We start from the raw sequence: 13,141 nt of genomic DNA, 5'->3' as shown, positions 1-13,141 counted from the left end.
AATGCTCAAACACTCAAAAATTGAGAGTCTCAAAAAGCTTTTGTTTATGTGGTTTATATCCATTGATACTTGTCATTTAGAAATTAAAACTGAGAAAAATCTAAACCACAAGAAGACACAACCACATGTTCCATTAGCCACCAGAGTAATGTTATTACACATCATATCAACTTCAGAAAACACTGTACACGCACTAGAAAACAATGCAAAATGCATTAAATATCTTAGTGTTATTATTAAAATAGCTAGATCTTGTGGACTCCTGAAAAGGCCCTGGGTGTCCTCCAAGGGTCCCCAGACCACAGTTTAAGAACCGTACCCTAGACGCATATATACAATGCAATACTAATCGGCCATAAGAAAGAATGAAATGTCATTTGCAGCAACATGGATGGACCTACAGTTAATCATACTATGTGAAGTCAGAACAAGAAAGAGAAATACTATATGATATCAGTTATATGTGGAATCTGAAATATGGGACAAATGAACCTATCTATGATATAGAAACAGACTCACAGAGAACAGACTTGGGGTTGCCAAGGAGGGGATGAAGGAGGGATGCAGTGGGGGTTTGGAATTGGCAGATGCAAACTGGTATGTAGAATGGGTAAACAATAAGGTCCTACTGTATTGCATAGGGAGCTATATTCAAAATCCTATGATAAACCATAATGAAAAAAATTTATATAGAGATCAGTCTTATGGACTCTGTGGGAGAGGGAGAGGGTGGGGAGATTTGGGAGAATGGCACTGAAACATGTATAATATCATGTATGAAACGAGTCCCCAGTCCAGGTTCGATGCACGATACTGGATGCTTGGGGCCGGTGCACTGGGACGACCCAGAGGGAGGGTATGGGGAGGGAGGAGGGAGGAGGGTTCAGGATGGGGAACACAGGGATACCTGTGGCGGATTCATTTCGATATTTGGCAAAACTAATACAATATTGTAAAGTTTAAAAATAAAATTAAAAAATAAAATAAAATAAAATATTCTGTACATAAAAAAAAAAAGAACTAGATGCCAAACATTGTTAACTCCCCTTTAGTAGTCTTGCCTGAATTTCGCATGTATAAACTAATCTTTTCTTTAAAAAAATGTACTCATCTTTTTGACAGTTATGTCAAAATATAAGCTCAATAAAGTTAAGATTTTTGTCCTTGAAAAAAAAAATATATATATATAACTGAGTCACTTTGCTCGACAGAAGAAATTAACACAATGTTCTAAATCAACTATACTTCAGTAAATTAAAAAAGAACCAGTACCCCAGAGGAACTTGTAGATATCTGCATAAGAATAGTTATGCCAGAACTGTTTGAAATGTTCAAAAACTAGAAACCCAAAAGCCCATCAATAAGATAATGAATTTTTTTTACTTGTGGTATATTCAAACAGTGGAATAATGCATAGCAATGAAAATGAATGAGCCACAAATACACACAACAGATCATTAGTAATGCTGAAGGAAAAGAGGCAAAAGTCAAAAGCCTATATAGAGTGTAATTCCATTTCTACAAGGCTAGAGGAGAGGCCAAACTAGACTGTACTATTTGGGGCCACATGATACATGGCAGAAGAATTAAAAAAAAAAAAAAAAGTGACTACAGAAAAGGCAGGCTAGTGTCAGCTCTAAGGGGAGGATGGGGCTGTGACCAGTAAGGCACACAGAGGTCCACTGGGTACCATCAACATTCCATTTCTTGGCCTGATTGGTGATGACACAGATCTTCACTTTATACTTGTTTGTTAAAGGCCTTGCACACTTTTCTATATGCCATATTTCACAATAAGGGGAAAAGCCATACATAGTTCAATACTAATAATGTGCAATACATATTTCTACAGAGGAAAAAATGCTTTTGAAATACTGTATTCTAGGGAATTCCCTGGCAGTCCAGTGGTTAGGACTCAGCACTGTCACTGCCAGGGCCCCAGTTTAGTCCCTGACTGGGGAACTAAGATCCTGCGAGCCACACAGTGCAGCCAAAAAAAAAAAAAAAAGAAGACAGACTGTATTCCAATGTGTTAAGAGTGGTTAACCTTGGGTTTTCTACATTTTCCAAGTTTACTACAAAGAGCACATATTACTCTTGTAACCATGTAAACACCTAGTATTGTCAGACTTCATTATAATTTTTAGCTTACTGGAGGATATGCAATTTTATCTTATTACAGTTTAATTTGCAACTCACTAATGCAACATTACTAATGAGGTTGAACATCTTTTCATGTTTGTTGTCCAATTTGATTTCTTCTATGAATTGCCTGGTCAAGTCTTTGGCTCATTTTTCTGTTTATTCTTTTTCAACAGTTCTCAGAAAATTGTAAAACATATTTAAAAAGACAAGGTCATCAGCTAAAACTGAAAACTAATAAGGATGAACACAAAATAGACGAGCCACCTGTGGGAATCTATGCAGAAAATAGCTACCTAAGGAAATTGGTGATGTGCCTGATCAAACTAGGATGAGCTCAAAGCTCACCACGGAGCTGACCGTGCTTTCCTAGAGTCAGCTGGAGCTGCTACCACTCCATAAAGGTTAGCTGTGATCTGCTTTTCTCTAACGTGTATCCTGGGGCAATGTGACAATGACAGAACTTCAGTGACTCGTGAGGAATACTGAAAATGAAGAGTGCAGTCACAAAGAATCTCTACAGCAGCCGGTCTCAGCCTTGGTGGTTCTGCTCCCAGGGGGCACTGGGCAATGTCTGGATTCATTTGGGGTTGGCAGACTTGGCGGGGGGGACTCCTGGCATCTAGTGGGGAGAAGCCAAGAATGCTAAGTATCTTATGATGCACAAGAAAGGCCACTGCCAATGACTTCTGCAATCCTAAATGTCAACAGTGCCATGGTTGAGAAACCCTGATCAACAGCCTCTATGGTTTTTCCAGTAGTTATGTATGAATGTGAGAGTTGGACCATAAAGAAAGCTGAGCACCAATGAATTGATGCTTTTGAACTGTGGTGTTGGAGAAGACTCTTGAGAGTCTCTTGGAAAGCAAGGAGATCAAACCAGTCCACCCTAAAGGAAATCAGTCCTGAATATTCATTGGAAGGACTGATGCTGAAGTTGAAGCTCCAATACATGTGCCACCTGATGCAAAGAACTGATTCAGTGGAAAAAGACTCTGATGCTGTGAAAGATTGAAGGCAGGAGGAGAAGGAAATAACAGGGGATAAGATGGTTGGATGGCATCACCGACTCAATGGACATGAGTTTGAGCAAGCTCTGGGAGTTAGTAATGGACAGGGAAGCCTGGTGTGCTGCAGTCCATGGGGTCGCAAAGAGTCTGACACGACTGAGCGACTGAACTGGGGGTAAAAAGTGCTCAACCTTCCGTGACCCTTCTCCACATGGAAACAGTGATTGGTGGAGAAAGGCAAATCCCCATGCTGACCCCCCTCGACAGGGGTGCTCCAAAAGCCCTTGAGACCCACCATGCAACTACCTGGGGGAGGAACTTCTAGCCAGAGGGGAGGACAAACATGAAGATGCCAGAGCGATGGAGTGCTTAGCATATTGGAGGACCAGCAAGCCACCCCCAGGCAGGGGTGGGAGCCAAGGTCAGAGAATGGGTAGTCCCCATTCTGTTGGGACTTGCAGGTCACAGTAGGGACTTAGATTTACTGTCATTACAGCTGGAAGCTGCCGGAGGGTTCTGCTGCTGTGTGGAGGCTGGAGTGTAGGGGGCAGGAGTGTACTCAGAGACACTCGTAGGAAAGTCACTGCCAGTCACAGCCAGGGCTCCAATGAGAGGGTACGGTGGCCCAACCAAGGGAGGCAGCCAGAGAGGAAGTCAAAAGAGGTGGAAGTCTGGATGAGTTGAGGGTGGTCACAGGTGAGTCTTCTTACAGTTCAAATATGGGCTATGAGGAAAATAGCCATGGAAAAGTGGCCAAAGCCCCTAACAGGATGGATTGCCAATTACACAGGTGGGAGGAGCAGGTCTGGAGGCAGCCAGCAGCAGCTTAGGCTCTCACTGGGTCTTCTGTGATGCCAATGAGTAGGGATCATGTTAAAATAAGTTAACATGGCTGCGCAGGGCAGGGGCCATTTGGTTGCTAGATTGTGAGGAGGTCTGGAAATGGTGAGGACTCGGTGGGAGAGAAGAGCTGAACTGGAAGGATTTCAATAACTTTAACACCAGCAAGGCATCAGATGACCACGTGGGGAGGATGAATGTAGGAGCCTAAAGGTCAAGAGAGATCAGGACTGGGGATAGAAACTGAAGAGTCAAAAGCATGCAGATGGGATTTCAGTTCAAGCCATGTGGCTGCTGAAAGCACCTGATAAGCAAGCACAGGTAAACCAGGTGGACTATGTCCAAGACATGCCTGGGAGCCCTAAGGTCAGAGAGGAGAAGAATGAAATGGCAAGGAATGACCACTGTGGCTTCCAGAAGCCAAGAGGAGAAAGTGCTTCCAGGGCAGGGTGTGATCACAGGTGTCAGATGACCTTGGGCTTTAGCCACACTGAAGTCATCATTGACCTTGGCCAGGAGCAGCTGTGGGAGAGGGCTGTGAGGCCAAGTGTTGCTGCTGCTGCTGCTAAGTCGCTTCAGTGGTGTCCCACTCTGTGCGACCCCAGAGACGGCAGCCCACCAGGCTCCCCCGTCCCCGGGATTCTCCAGGCAAGAACACTGGAGTGGGTTGCCATTTCCTTCTCCAATGCATGAAAGTGAAAAGTGAAAGTGAAGTCGCTCAGTAGTGTCCGACTCCTAGCGACCCCATGGACTGCAACCTACCAGGCTCCTCCATCCATGGGATTTTCCAGGCAAGAGTACTGGAGTGGGGTGCCACTGCCTTCTCCAGAGGCCAAGTGTTATGAAGAAATTAATGGGAGTCCCAAACCACTACAAGTCCACATGGTATAGTGTATTTTACCAACAAAATATTGAAACAGTTTTTGTTTCTTTCTTTTTAGGCATTACTACTTTGGATTTTTTGATCCCCTCCACCCGACCTTTTTTTTTTTTTAGCTAGATGATAGAACCAAATGAATGAATGGTGAGAAAGTAAGAAAAGATAGCCTAGAACTCTGCAAGAGGCCAAGGGGATATGAAAAGCAACAAAATTAGAATTGCTCCTGGGACAGTTCTTCCTCTGAGCTCATTGGGACTCAACCCAGCGCACTCATTCAGCGGTCACTTTGGCTCTGGTCAATAAAAACTTTTGTAAATGGAAGCCCTGAATGCTCATTAGAACCCAGCAAGCAAGGAAGGAAAGTGGCCCTTCGGCAGATGGCCTCTTTCCCATTCTCCTCCCCTCCCGGGAGCCTAACTTTGCTAATATCTTGATAACACAGCCTGTTTGTAGTAGCAGTTAATTGGCTACTCCAACAATTCTGTGAGGCCAACAAAGCAGAGAGGTCAGCAGCCTCTTGGTGCAGATAAGGCAACTGTCACCAGCAAATGGTGGGGCCACACTGGAATGCAGTCCCTGTGTTCATTCCATCATCCCAGGCTAGCTGAAGCAGCAATAAACGTGAAAAGGAGGTCAGAACAAGTCGCCTGTGGCCTTGGCACTGTTTGGGGGGTCATGAATTCTGCACTGCAACAATGCTTCCTGCTGAGGGTACCGCCTCTCATTTGGAAAATAATCCCACACAGAACACCTTGCAATGCCAGCCAGATGCTGTCTGGCTGCTCCTTTAAACAGATGTTCACTGGGCAGGGCACTCCTTTCTGTGGGCTTCCACAACAGTTTTCAAAGTGTTTTTGTTTCAAAGCTGCACAACCCTCGGACATCGGATGAGCAGACCCAGGTAGGAAATGAACAAAAACAGAGCTGAAAACCACCTGAAGGTACAGTGGCCATCCAGGCCCACCCAGTTCTGCTCTGGTCCTCTCCCCCAACCTGCCTGGGGACAGAGGGGAGCCTGCAGCACACCCCGCCTCCTCAGCAAAGGGGCAGGCACCACCCAGACAAAGAAGAAGGCCTGGCTGCTGGCCACAGACTGCACCTGCTTCCAGTGCAGCTGTTAGGACAGGAGGGGGGGCAAGGCCTTTGGGGGACACAGCCGGGGACCCCGGATACAGGTGGCCCCCGCACAAGGCACAGTCTGCAATCTTCTTGTGAAGCAGTTTAAAATCAAAGCCAGGCAAAAGACCACCAACCGCTTTTTAGAGCCCTCATAGATGTTTCAAAGCCTTCACTGCCGCACCAAGAACGTCGTGCTCAGGCCCTCAGTCATGTCCGACTCTTTGCGACCCCATGAGCTATAGCCTGCCAGGCTCCTCTTCTCCATGGGATTTCCCAGGCAAGGAGACTGGAGTGGGTTGCCACTTCCTTCTTCCCGACTCTGGGGGTCAAACCCTGTGCCTCATCCATTGGCAGGCAGATTCTTTACCACTGAGCCACCTGGAAAGCCCTAACCACAATCCAATTTTCTGCACATTGATTTTAAAATCCTGAACTCTGAGTAGATTAGGGATTGATTTAAAATGGCAAAATAGGGCCTTGCCTGGTGGTCCAGTGGCTAAGACAACAGAGGAGGCTTGGGTTCCGCCCCTCCCTGGTCAGGGAACAACATCCACAAAGACCTTGTGCAGCCAAATAAGTTAATTAAATGGCAAATGAAAACAATATAAAGGAACATCGCAAGCTATGTTTTTTCAAAGAATGAAGAGGACTATAAGATCTACCCTTAGCTTCTCCTAGCTTCCTCTTGCTGCTGTAACAAATGATGCCAAATGTAATGCCCTAAAATTACTCATGCTTTTTTCTTACAGTTTGGGAGGTCAGAAGTCCGTAGTCTCACTGGGCTACATTAAGGTGTCACCAGGGCTTCATTCCTTCTGGAAGCTCTAGGGGCGAGTTTGTGTGTGTGTTCCTTGGCTCCTTCCATCTTCAGAGCTGACCCCAGCCAGCTGAACCTTTCTCTCAGGACATCACACTGACTGTGACTTCTCCATGTTTAAAGGAATCTTGTCCCTTCATTGGCCAGCATAACCCAGGAGAATCTTATTTGAAGCTCAGCTGATCAGCAACCTAATTTCATCTGCTACCTTAATTCCCCTTTACTATTGAGGGAGGAGACAGGCAGGCCCCAGGTTAACCTGCTGCAACCGGTTTCATGCTGATCCTTTGACATAAACTACCAATAGGGATTAAGCACCCTGATTGGATAAAAGACAAAGCAGCCTACGGCAGCCTCCTCATTTTTGTGGTCAACAGTTCCCAGCCTGACACACGCACAGAAAGGGTCCCAAGTCATCCTCTTGTAACCTTGGACACACTGTAATATTATAAGATCAGCCGTGTGGCTTCCTCTCCTCCCAGAGGGTTTTGCTCAGGTGCTCACTGGAAAAGATCCAAAATTGTGCTTGGTGGAAACCCAAATAAGGAACAGCAGATGACATGATCATAGGGGACACAAAAGGAGGGTCACCCAAGACATAGCTACCCTACTCCACAAGTTGGCCCGTGTGCTCTCTCACGTGTCCTGTGCTTCTAACAAACTCTGTAGCTGCTTTGCAATCTTGGTCTCTCTGTTGAATTCTCTCTTCAAAGAAGACAAGGACTGACATCTCCTTGCCTGCCAAAATCACTATGTAAACTCAAGTAGTCAGAGGTTCCAGAGACATCTTTGGGAGCCATTATCATTCTGCCTCCTATAGCTTTCTGGGCATGCTCGGCATGCTAAAGTCTCTTCAGTCATGTCCAACTCTTTGTGACGCCATGGACTATAGCCCACCAGGCTCCTCTGTCCATGGGATTTCCCAGGCAAGAATACTGGAATGGGTTCCCATTTCCTTCTCCGGGGGATCTTTCCAACCCAGGGACTGAACCCTCGTCCCTTATGTCTCCTGTAATGGCAGGTGGGTTCTTTACCACTAGCGCCACGTGGGAAGCCCCCATGGCTTCCGAGCTGCCAACATTTGGAATACTGACGTGCATAAAAGGTTTTCTCGCCCATTTCTATTACCTGTTTAGGACGGCTTTTGGCTGTTACATGCAAACCAAGTCTGGCCAGTCAGTGAACCTGTGAGGCAGCCTCAGGGAGGGCCAAGCCTGGGATGGTGAACAGAAAGCCCCACAGCTCGCCCCCTACCCCTACACACAGAGCAGAAGAGGAATAGCATCGAGTGCAAAGGGTAGGAGCAGGCACATAGCAGGGAAAGCACCAATACCAGGTTGGGGAAGAACCCAGAACAGGAAAGTTAGCTCACCTGGAAAGGATCTTTCCTGAACTCACAAAACCAAAAATCAGCTGCTCCCCACACTCCCCTGCTCAGCCAAACAGCCTTGTTACCCTCATCAGAGTCATCTCTGCTGCACGCAGCTTGGGGCCCTTCCTCCTGGCTGATTTCCGTGTGTGTGTTTAACACACACACACATTTTTGTTACCTGGTATCCAAAGTGATGGAGGGGTTGGGGATGGGACCTTTGCCAGTGAGGAAGGGGTTGAAAACCGATCAAAATGGGGCTAAAAGGCAGAGAGTCCCTAGAGCCTGTTAGTCCAGTGCAATGACTGGGGTGCATAAGGGCAAGCCTGAGCCATGCAGGACAGGGAAGGGTCCCCTCTGCCTAGGATGCACCTTTGCAGGGACCATCCCTGCACTCAGGCAAGCAGGGTGAAGCAGTCCCAGGGCACATTACAGATGCCCCTGCAGCCTGTATGGCTCAAACTCAATAGCCCAAGTCAGCCCACAGGGCTTCTGCCTGAATCCCAGCACCACCAGCACTTGGAGCCAACCTGTGCACACATGCACTCCCTTGCCCAACCAAGCTCAACAGCCCTGAAGACCAACCCCAGCCCCAGGGTCACATGCTGCCACCTCCTTCATCTCTTCTGCTTGGACTAGAGTGAATTTGTTTCAAACAGAAACATAATCCACATATTGGCCGGCAGTGGCTCAGATGGTAAAGAATCTGCCTCCAATGCAGGAGACCTAGGTTCAATCCCTGGGTCAGGTAGATCCCCTGGAGAAGGGAATGGCAACCCACTCCAGTATTCTTGCCTGGAGAATCCCATGGCCAGAGGAGCCTGGGGGGCTATAGTCCATAGAGTCATAAGAGTCTGACATGACTGAGCGACTAAACAACACAATAATCCACATACCACTCACCCTTTTAAAGTACACAATTTAGTAGTCCTGGTACATTCACAAGGTTGTACACCTACCACCTCTATCCACTTCCAGAACATTTCCATCACCCTGAAAGGAAACCCTGTACCTATTCAGCCGTCACTTTTCATTCTCCTCAGACCCTGGCAACCACTAATCTACTTTTTGTCTCTATGGATTTGCCAACTCTGGACATTACATCTAAATGGAATCATGCCATATGTGTGCTTTGGTGTCTGGCTTCCTTCATTTAGTATAATATTTTCAAAGTTTGCACTGTGTAATTTTTGCAATAGTTACTGACACAGAGCTCACTTGGAGCCAGGTGTTGTGCTAAGTGCTTCATCCATTTGTTCTCATTTAATCATAATAACAATCCCATGAGGCAGATGGTGCTATTATCCCCATTTTCTAGATGAGAAAACTGAGGCACCAAGAAGTTAAGTGACTTGCCCTGCATCATGGTAGTTCTGGCTGGGCAGGCTGGCTCTGCAGCCCTCTTGGCTGGGCTACTTCTTTACAAGAAAAAAAACAGGTTTTTTTGGGGTGGCCAAGGTATGTAGCATGTGGGATCTTAGCTCCACAAGCAGTGACTGAACCTATGTCCCAGACACTGGGCTCAGAGCCTTAACCACTGGACCACTAGGGAAGTCCCTGGGCTGCCTCTCTTTAAGGTAGCAGGCACTTGGCTATTTGCCAACACGCTCATCACAAATTCTTCACCACGTCTCACATTTCTGGGACCTGCTCCATCCCTGGGTATGTCTGCATTTACAATCCCTCCTTTGCTTATGCAGATAAACCTGAGTTCAAGTCCAAAACCTTACTGGACCACGTGTTTTTCATCCAGCTATGGGTTACTTTTCAAGGCTGTTACTCAGTTACTTTTCAAGGCTGTATGCAAACAGCCACTGTGGGGTGTAGTTAGGAAGTGTAAATGTGTGAGGCACTAAGGGCCTGGTGCGTGGAAGACACGGGGGGACTGGAGCCCTTGTGCAACTGTCACCCGCCTATACACTGAGATCCTTCTCCCAGAAAGTCAAAAGCACAGCTTCCCATTTCTGTTGGTACAGACAGGTGACATACCTGTCCTCAATTTTTCAAAACTAGTAAAATACACAGTGGACTAAAAACCCATCAGTAATTAGAACGGGAATGCCTTTTAACCGCCTTCTCAACTCCTGGGGGCCTAAAGTCTGTCTTGACATGCCGGAACCTGCAAGGATTTCACATTGCTTCGAGGTTCTGAGCATTTTCTGAGTCTTGCCGGGCTTTCTAAGTCACACTTCATTACTGAGGACCAGGACCAAGAAGAAAATGGCTCTTGGGCAGGCCCACCTGATCCACCACTTTGGGGCTTCCGGAGTCAGTGGGGACCTGAGACAAGCTCTGAAACTGAAAGTGCTTGGATCCCCCAAGGGGACCACCAATGCAAAACCCAGATTTGTCACCTTGTTCTGCACAAAAGAACCAGGAAACTGAGTCCCTACCTTGAAACAAAAGATTGTTTTGGTTCAGCGTTAATTAAAATGTAAAAAGATCACTAGGAGGCCATCCTAAATGGGTGGGATCCTAGGTCTCCAGGGGCCTCTCATCTGGTAAGTGGGGATAGTACCTAAGAAACCAAACTCCTGGGGCAATTAAAATATATGTGTGTGTGTGTGTGTGTGTGTGAAGTGGTACACAGCAAGCACTCAGGAGATGCGAGCTGATGGAAGCAGGGCTTCAAATGTGAGGGTGACACATGCTTGGTTCGCTCAAGATACCTGAGTTGTTAGGCATTATACTGATGAGCAAACTGGATGAGCAAACCAAGCCACGTTCTGGCTTTCCCAAGGGCACTTGGCCAGTAAGGCGTAGGAGGGCCGCCTCCAGGTGTAAAGGCATTATGCCTAGAGCTTAAAAGCAAGAACTGGAATTAGACAAGCCTGGAATCAAATTTCAGCTCTGCCACCTGAGGCAAGTTATTTCACCTGTGTGCCTGTTTCTTCCTAAGCTGGTTGCACCCCTTTGCAATTTCCTTCACCACTCTATAAATCACCCAGTGTAACCCATGATGGTGAAAACCTGAGGCCCGATCATTTAAATTCATCTTCTCAATGTGCCTACCATGTTAAAGACTTGAAGGCAGTATCCTTTTTCTAACTTTTTTGGGCTTCCACTTCCAGCTGTTACATATCATTAGATGCATGTCAATCAAATGATCAAACTTTTTTTGCCACAAATGGATCATAAGCAAAATAAAAATCGTAACTCCAAAGGAAAAAATGGAACAAAAGTCAACAACCCTGTAACCTGCTTTGTTTTGCTTCACTGTGCTGACAACATAATATACAGACTATGATCAGTCTGTGCTCATTTTCTCCCCCACCAAGATGTCAGCTCCACAAGGACAGAGCCTGAAGTTCGTCCACTGCTGCAGCATCCGTGTCTAGAATGGCACCTTTGTAGAATGCTGAATGGTTCTTCTTGTCTAGACTCCAGGAGGGTTGACCACATGAGAAACATTTCTGCATCTTTTGCAAAACTGCCTTGGACTGTCTACTGTTTTCCAGTGTTCCTTATAAGTAAAATAACCTGCACTAGAATGCAGTTATAGGACACGATTTTGTTTTTGCTGAGCTCATGTGTTTTTCACTAGCTAAATCTGCCCTTGTGTCAGGAGAGCTCAGAGCACAATTCTGCGCTCAACTCCAGTGTTTTCCTCAACCTCTTTTTCTGAAGTGGAAATGAGATAAGCAAGCTAAGAACATTCTGCTGGGACTCCTTGGCGACCCTATTTTTAACCACAGACTGCATTTATTCTAAGATGCTTGTCAAACTTGAATGTGCCTGTGACCCGGGGATGTAGTAAAAGCGGAATCTGACTCAGTAGGTCAGGGGCGGGGCCTGGGATGCGGCATCCCTCACTAGTCCCAGGTGATGCTGCTGCAGGTCTTGGAACTTGCTTTCTTGATCTGGTAGACTTGTTCTCTCCCTCTCCTGGAGAAAACATCACCAATGGCTCGAAAACTGGAACGGGTGCCAGAAGCAGCTGCGGGGGCTCGTCAGACTTCCACACTGCCATTCCCCGTCCATCCCCACCCCATCCCCGCCAAGATCCTGACAAAGTAGGAGTGAGCCCCGGAGGCTCCTTGGGTGCTTCTGCTGCAGGTGGCCTAGAAACACCTTTGGAGAAGCCTTGCTCAAGGGAACGAGTGCTCTCTTCGTTTTCCCAACGGCAATCTCCCGGGGACAGCTGTTGTCACTGGTGGAGAAACCCTGTTCAGGATTTTAAGGGGGGACTCTCCCACTCTTTGTAGCCTGGCACCAGGAGGGGTCCGGGTCTCTCCCCACCCACCACAGGGGTCACAGCAGGGTCGGCCCTCTGCTCGCACCCCTACCCCAACGTCCCGCACGGCCCGCCTGCCCGCCGGCGGCCTCCGCAGCAGGCCCTCGGGCGGGGGCCGCGTCGCTCATGCGCACCACCGGGCCCTTGGGGCACTGGCCTCCAGCCCCGCCGGCCTACAGGGCGGGGACCCCACGTGCCCCCTACCCGCCTTACCTCTCTGGACAAGTGTGGTCAAGGAGAAAGCGAGGCAGATGAGGCACGCCCAGCGCCAGGCCACCATGGCTGGGAGCCGGCGGACGGGGCCCAGAGGAGCACAGTCAGCGCGAGAGAGCCCGAGGGGAAGGTCGGGGAGGAGTGGGGAAGAAGAAGGAGGAGGAGCAGAAAGGGGAGGAGCCCTGCCCTCACTGCAGGGCCCCGCCCAAAAGCGGCGCGCGCGCGCGGCGCGGCCCTGAGAGGGCGGATGGGGGCGCGCACGAGCTCTGGCGCCGGGGCGTGCCGGACCGGGTGAGGTGGGGCGGGACCGCGACTGTGGCGCGAGGGGTGGGGCGAGCCTGCAGCCTCGGGGGCGGGACGGCTGCGCGGGGGGCGGGGCCGCAGCCTGCGGGCGGTGCTGACGCTTGAGGGGCGTGGTCCGCGGGCATCAGGCAGGTCGCGCGGTCTGGGTCCTGGCCAGAGCCGGCGCGCGACTTGCAGGCCCCGTCACACCCCGCCCTCGAGAAGGAAGTCTTCG

General features: G+C 48.3%; 1 protein-coding gene across 5 annotated transcripts in view; it reads right to left on the bottom strand.

The window, feature by feature from the left end:
• CD99L2 (CD99 molecule like 2) overlaps positions 1–12,855 on the bottom strand; it is a 120,272-nt gene extending 107,417 nt beyond the window's left edge. Inside the window, exon 1 of one of the 5 annotated variants that reach the window (XM_025276564.3) lies at positions 12,625–12,855. In XM_025276564.3, the coding sequence (XP_025132349.2) occupies positions 12,625–12,691 (67 nt within the window). In that variant the 5' untranslated portion in view covers positions 12,692–12,855. The remainder of the gene's footprint in view (positions 1–12,624) is intronic. The other 4 variants (XM_006059677.4, XM_006059674.4, XM_006059678.4 and 1 more) reach the window with 4 other exon arrangements.
• Between the last annotated feature and the right edge of the window lie 286 nt (positions 12,856–13,141).

Source organism: Bubalus bubalis, chromosome X (assembly GCF_019923935.1).
Source record: "Bubalus bubalis isolate 160015118507 breed Murrah chromosome X, NDDB_SH_1, whole genome shotgun sequence".
NCBI lineage: Eukaryota > Metazoa > Chordata > Mammalia > Artiodactyla > Bovidae > Bubalus > Bubalus bubalis.
This window is presented reverse-complemented; position numbering and strand designations above follow the sequence as displayed.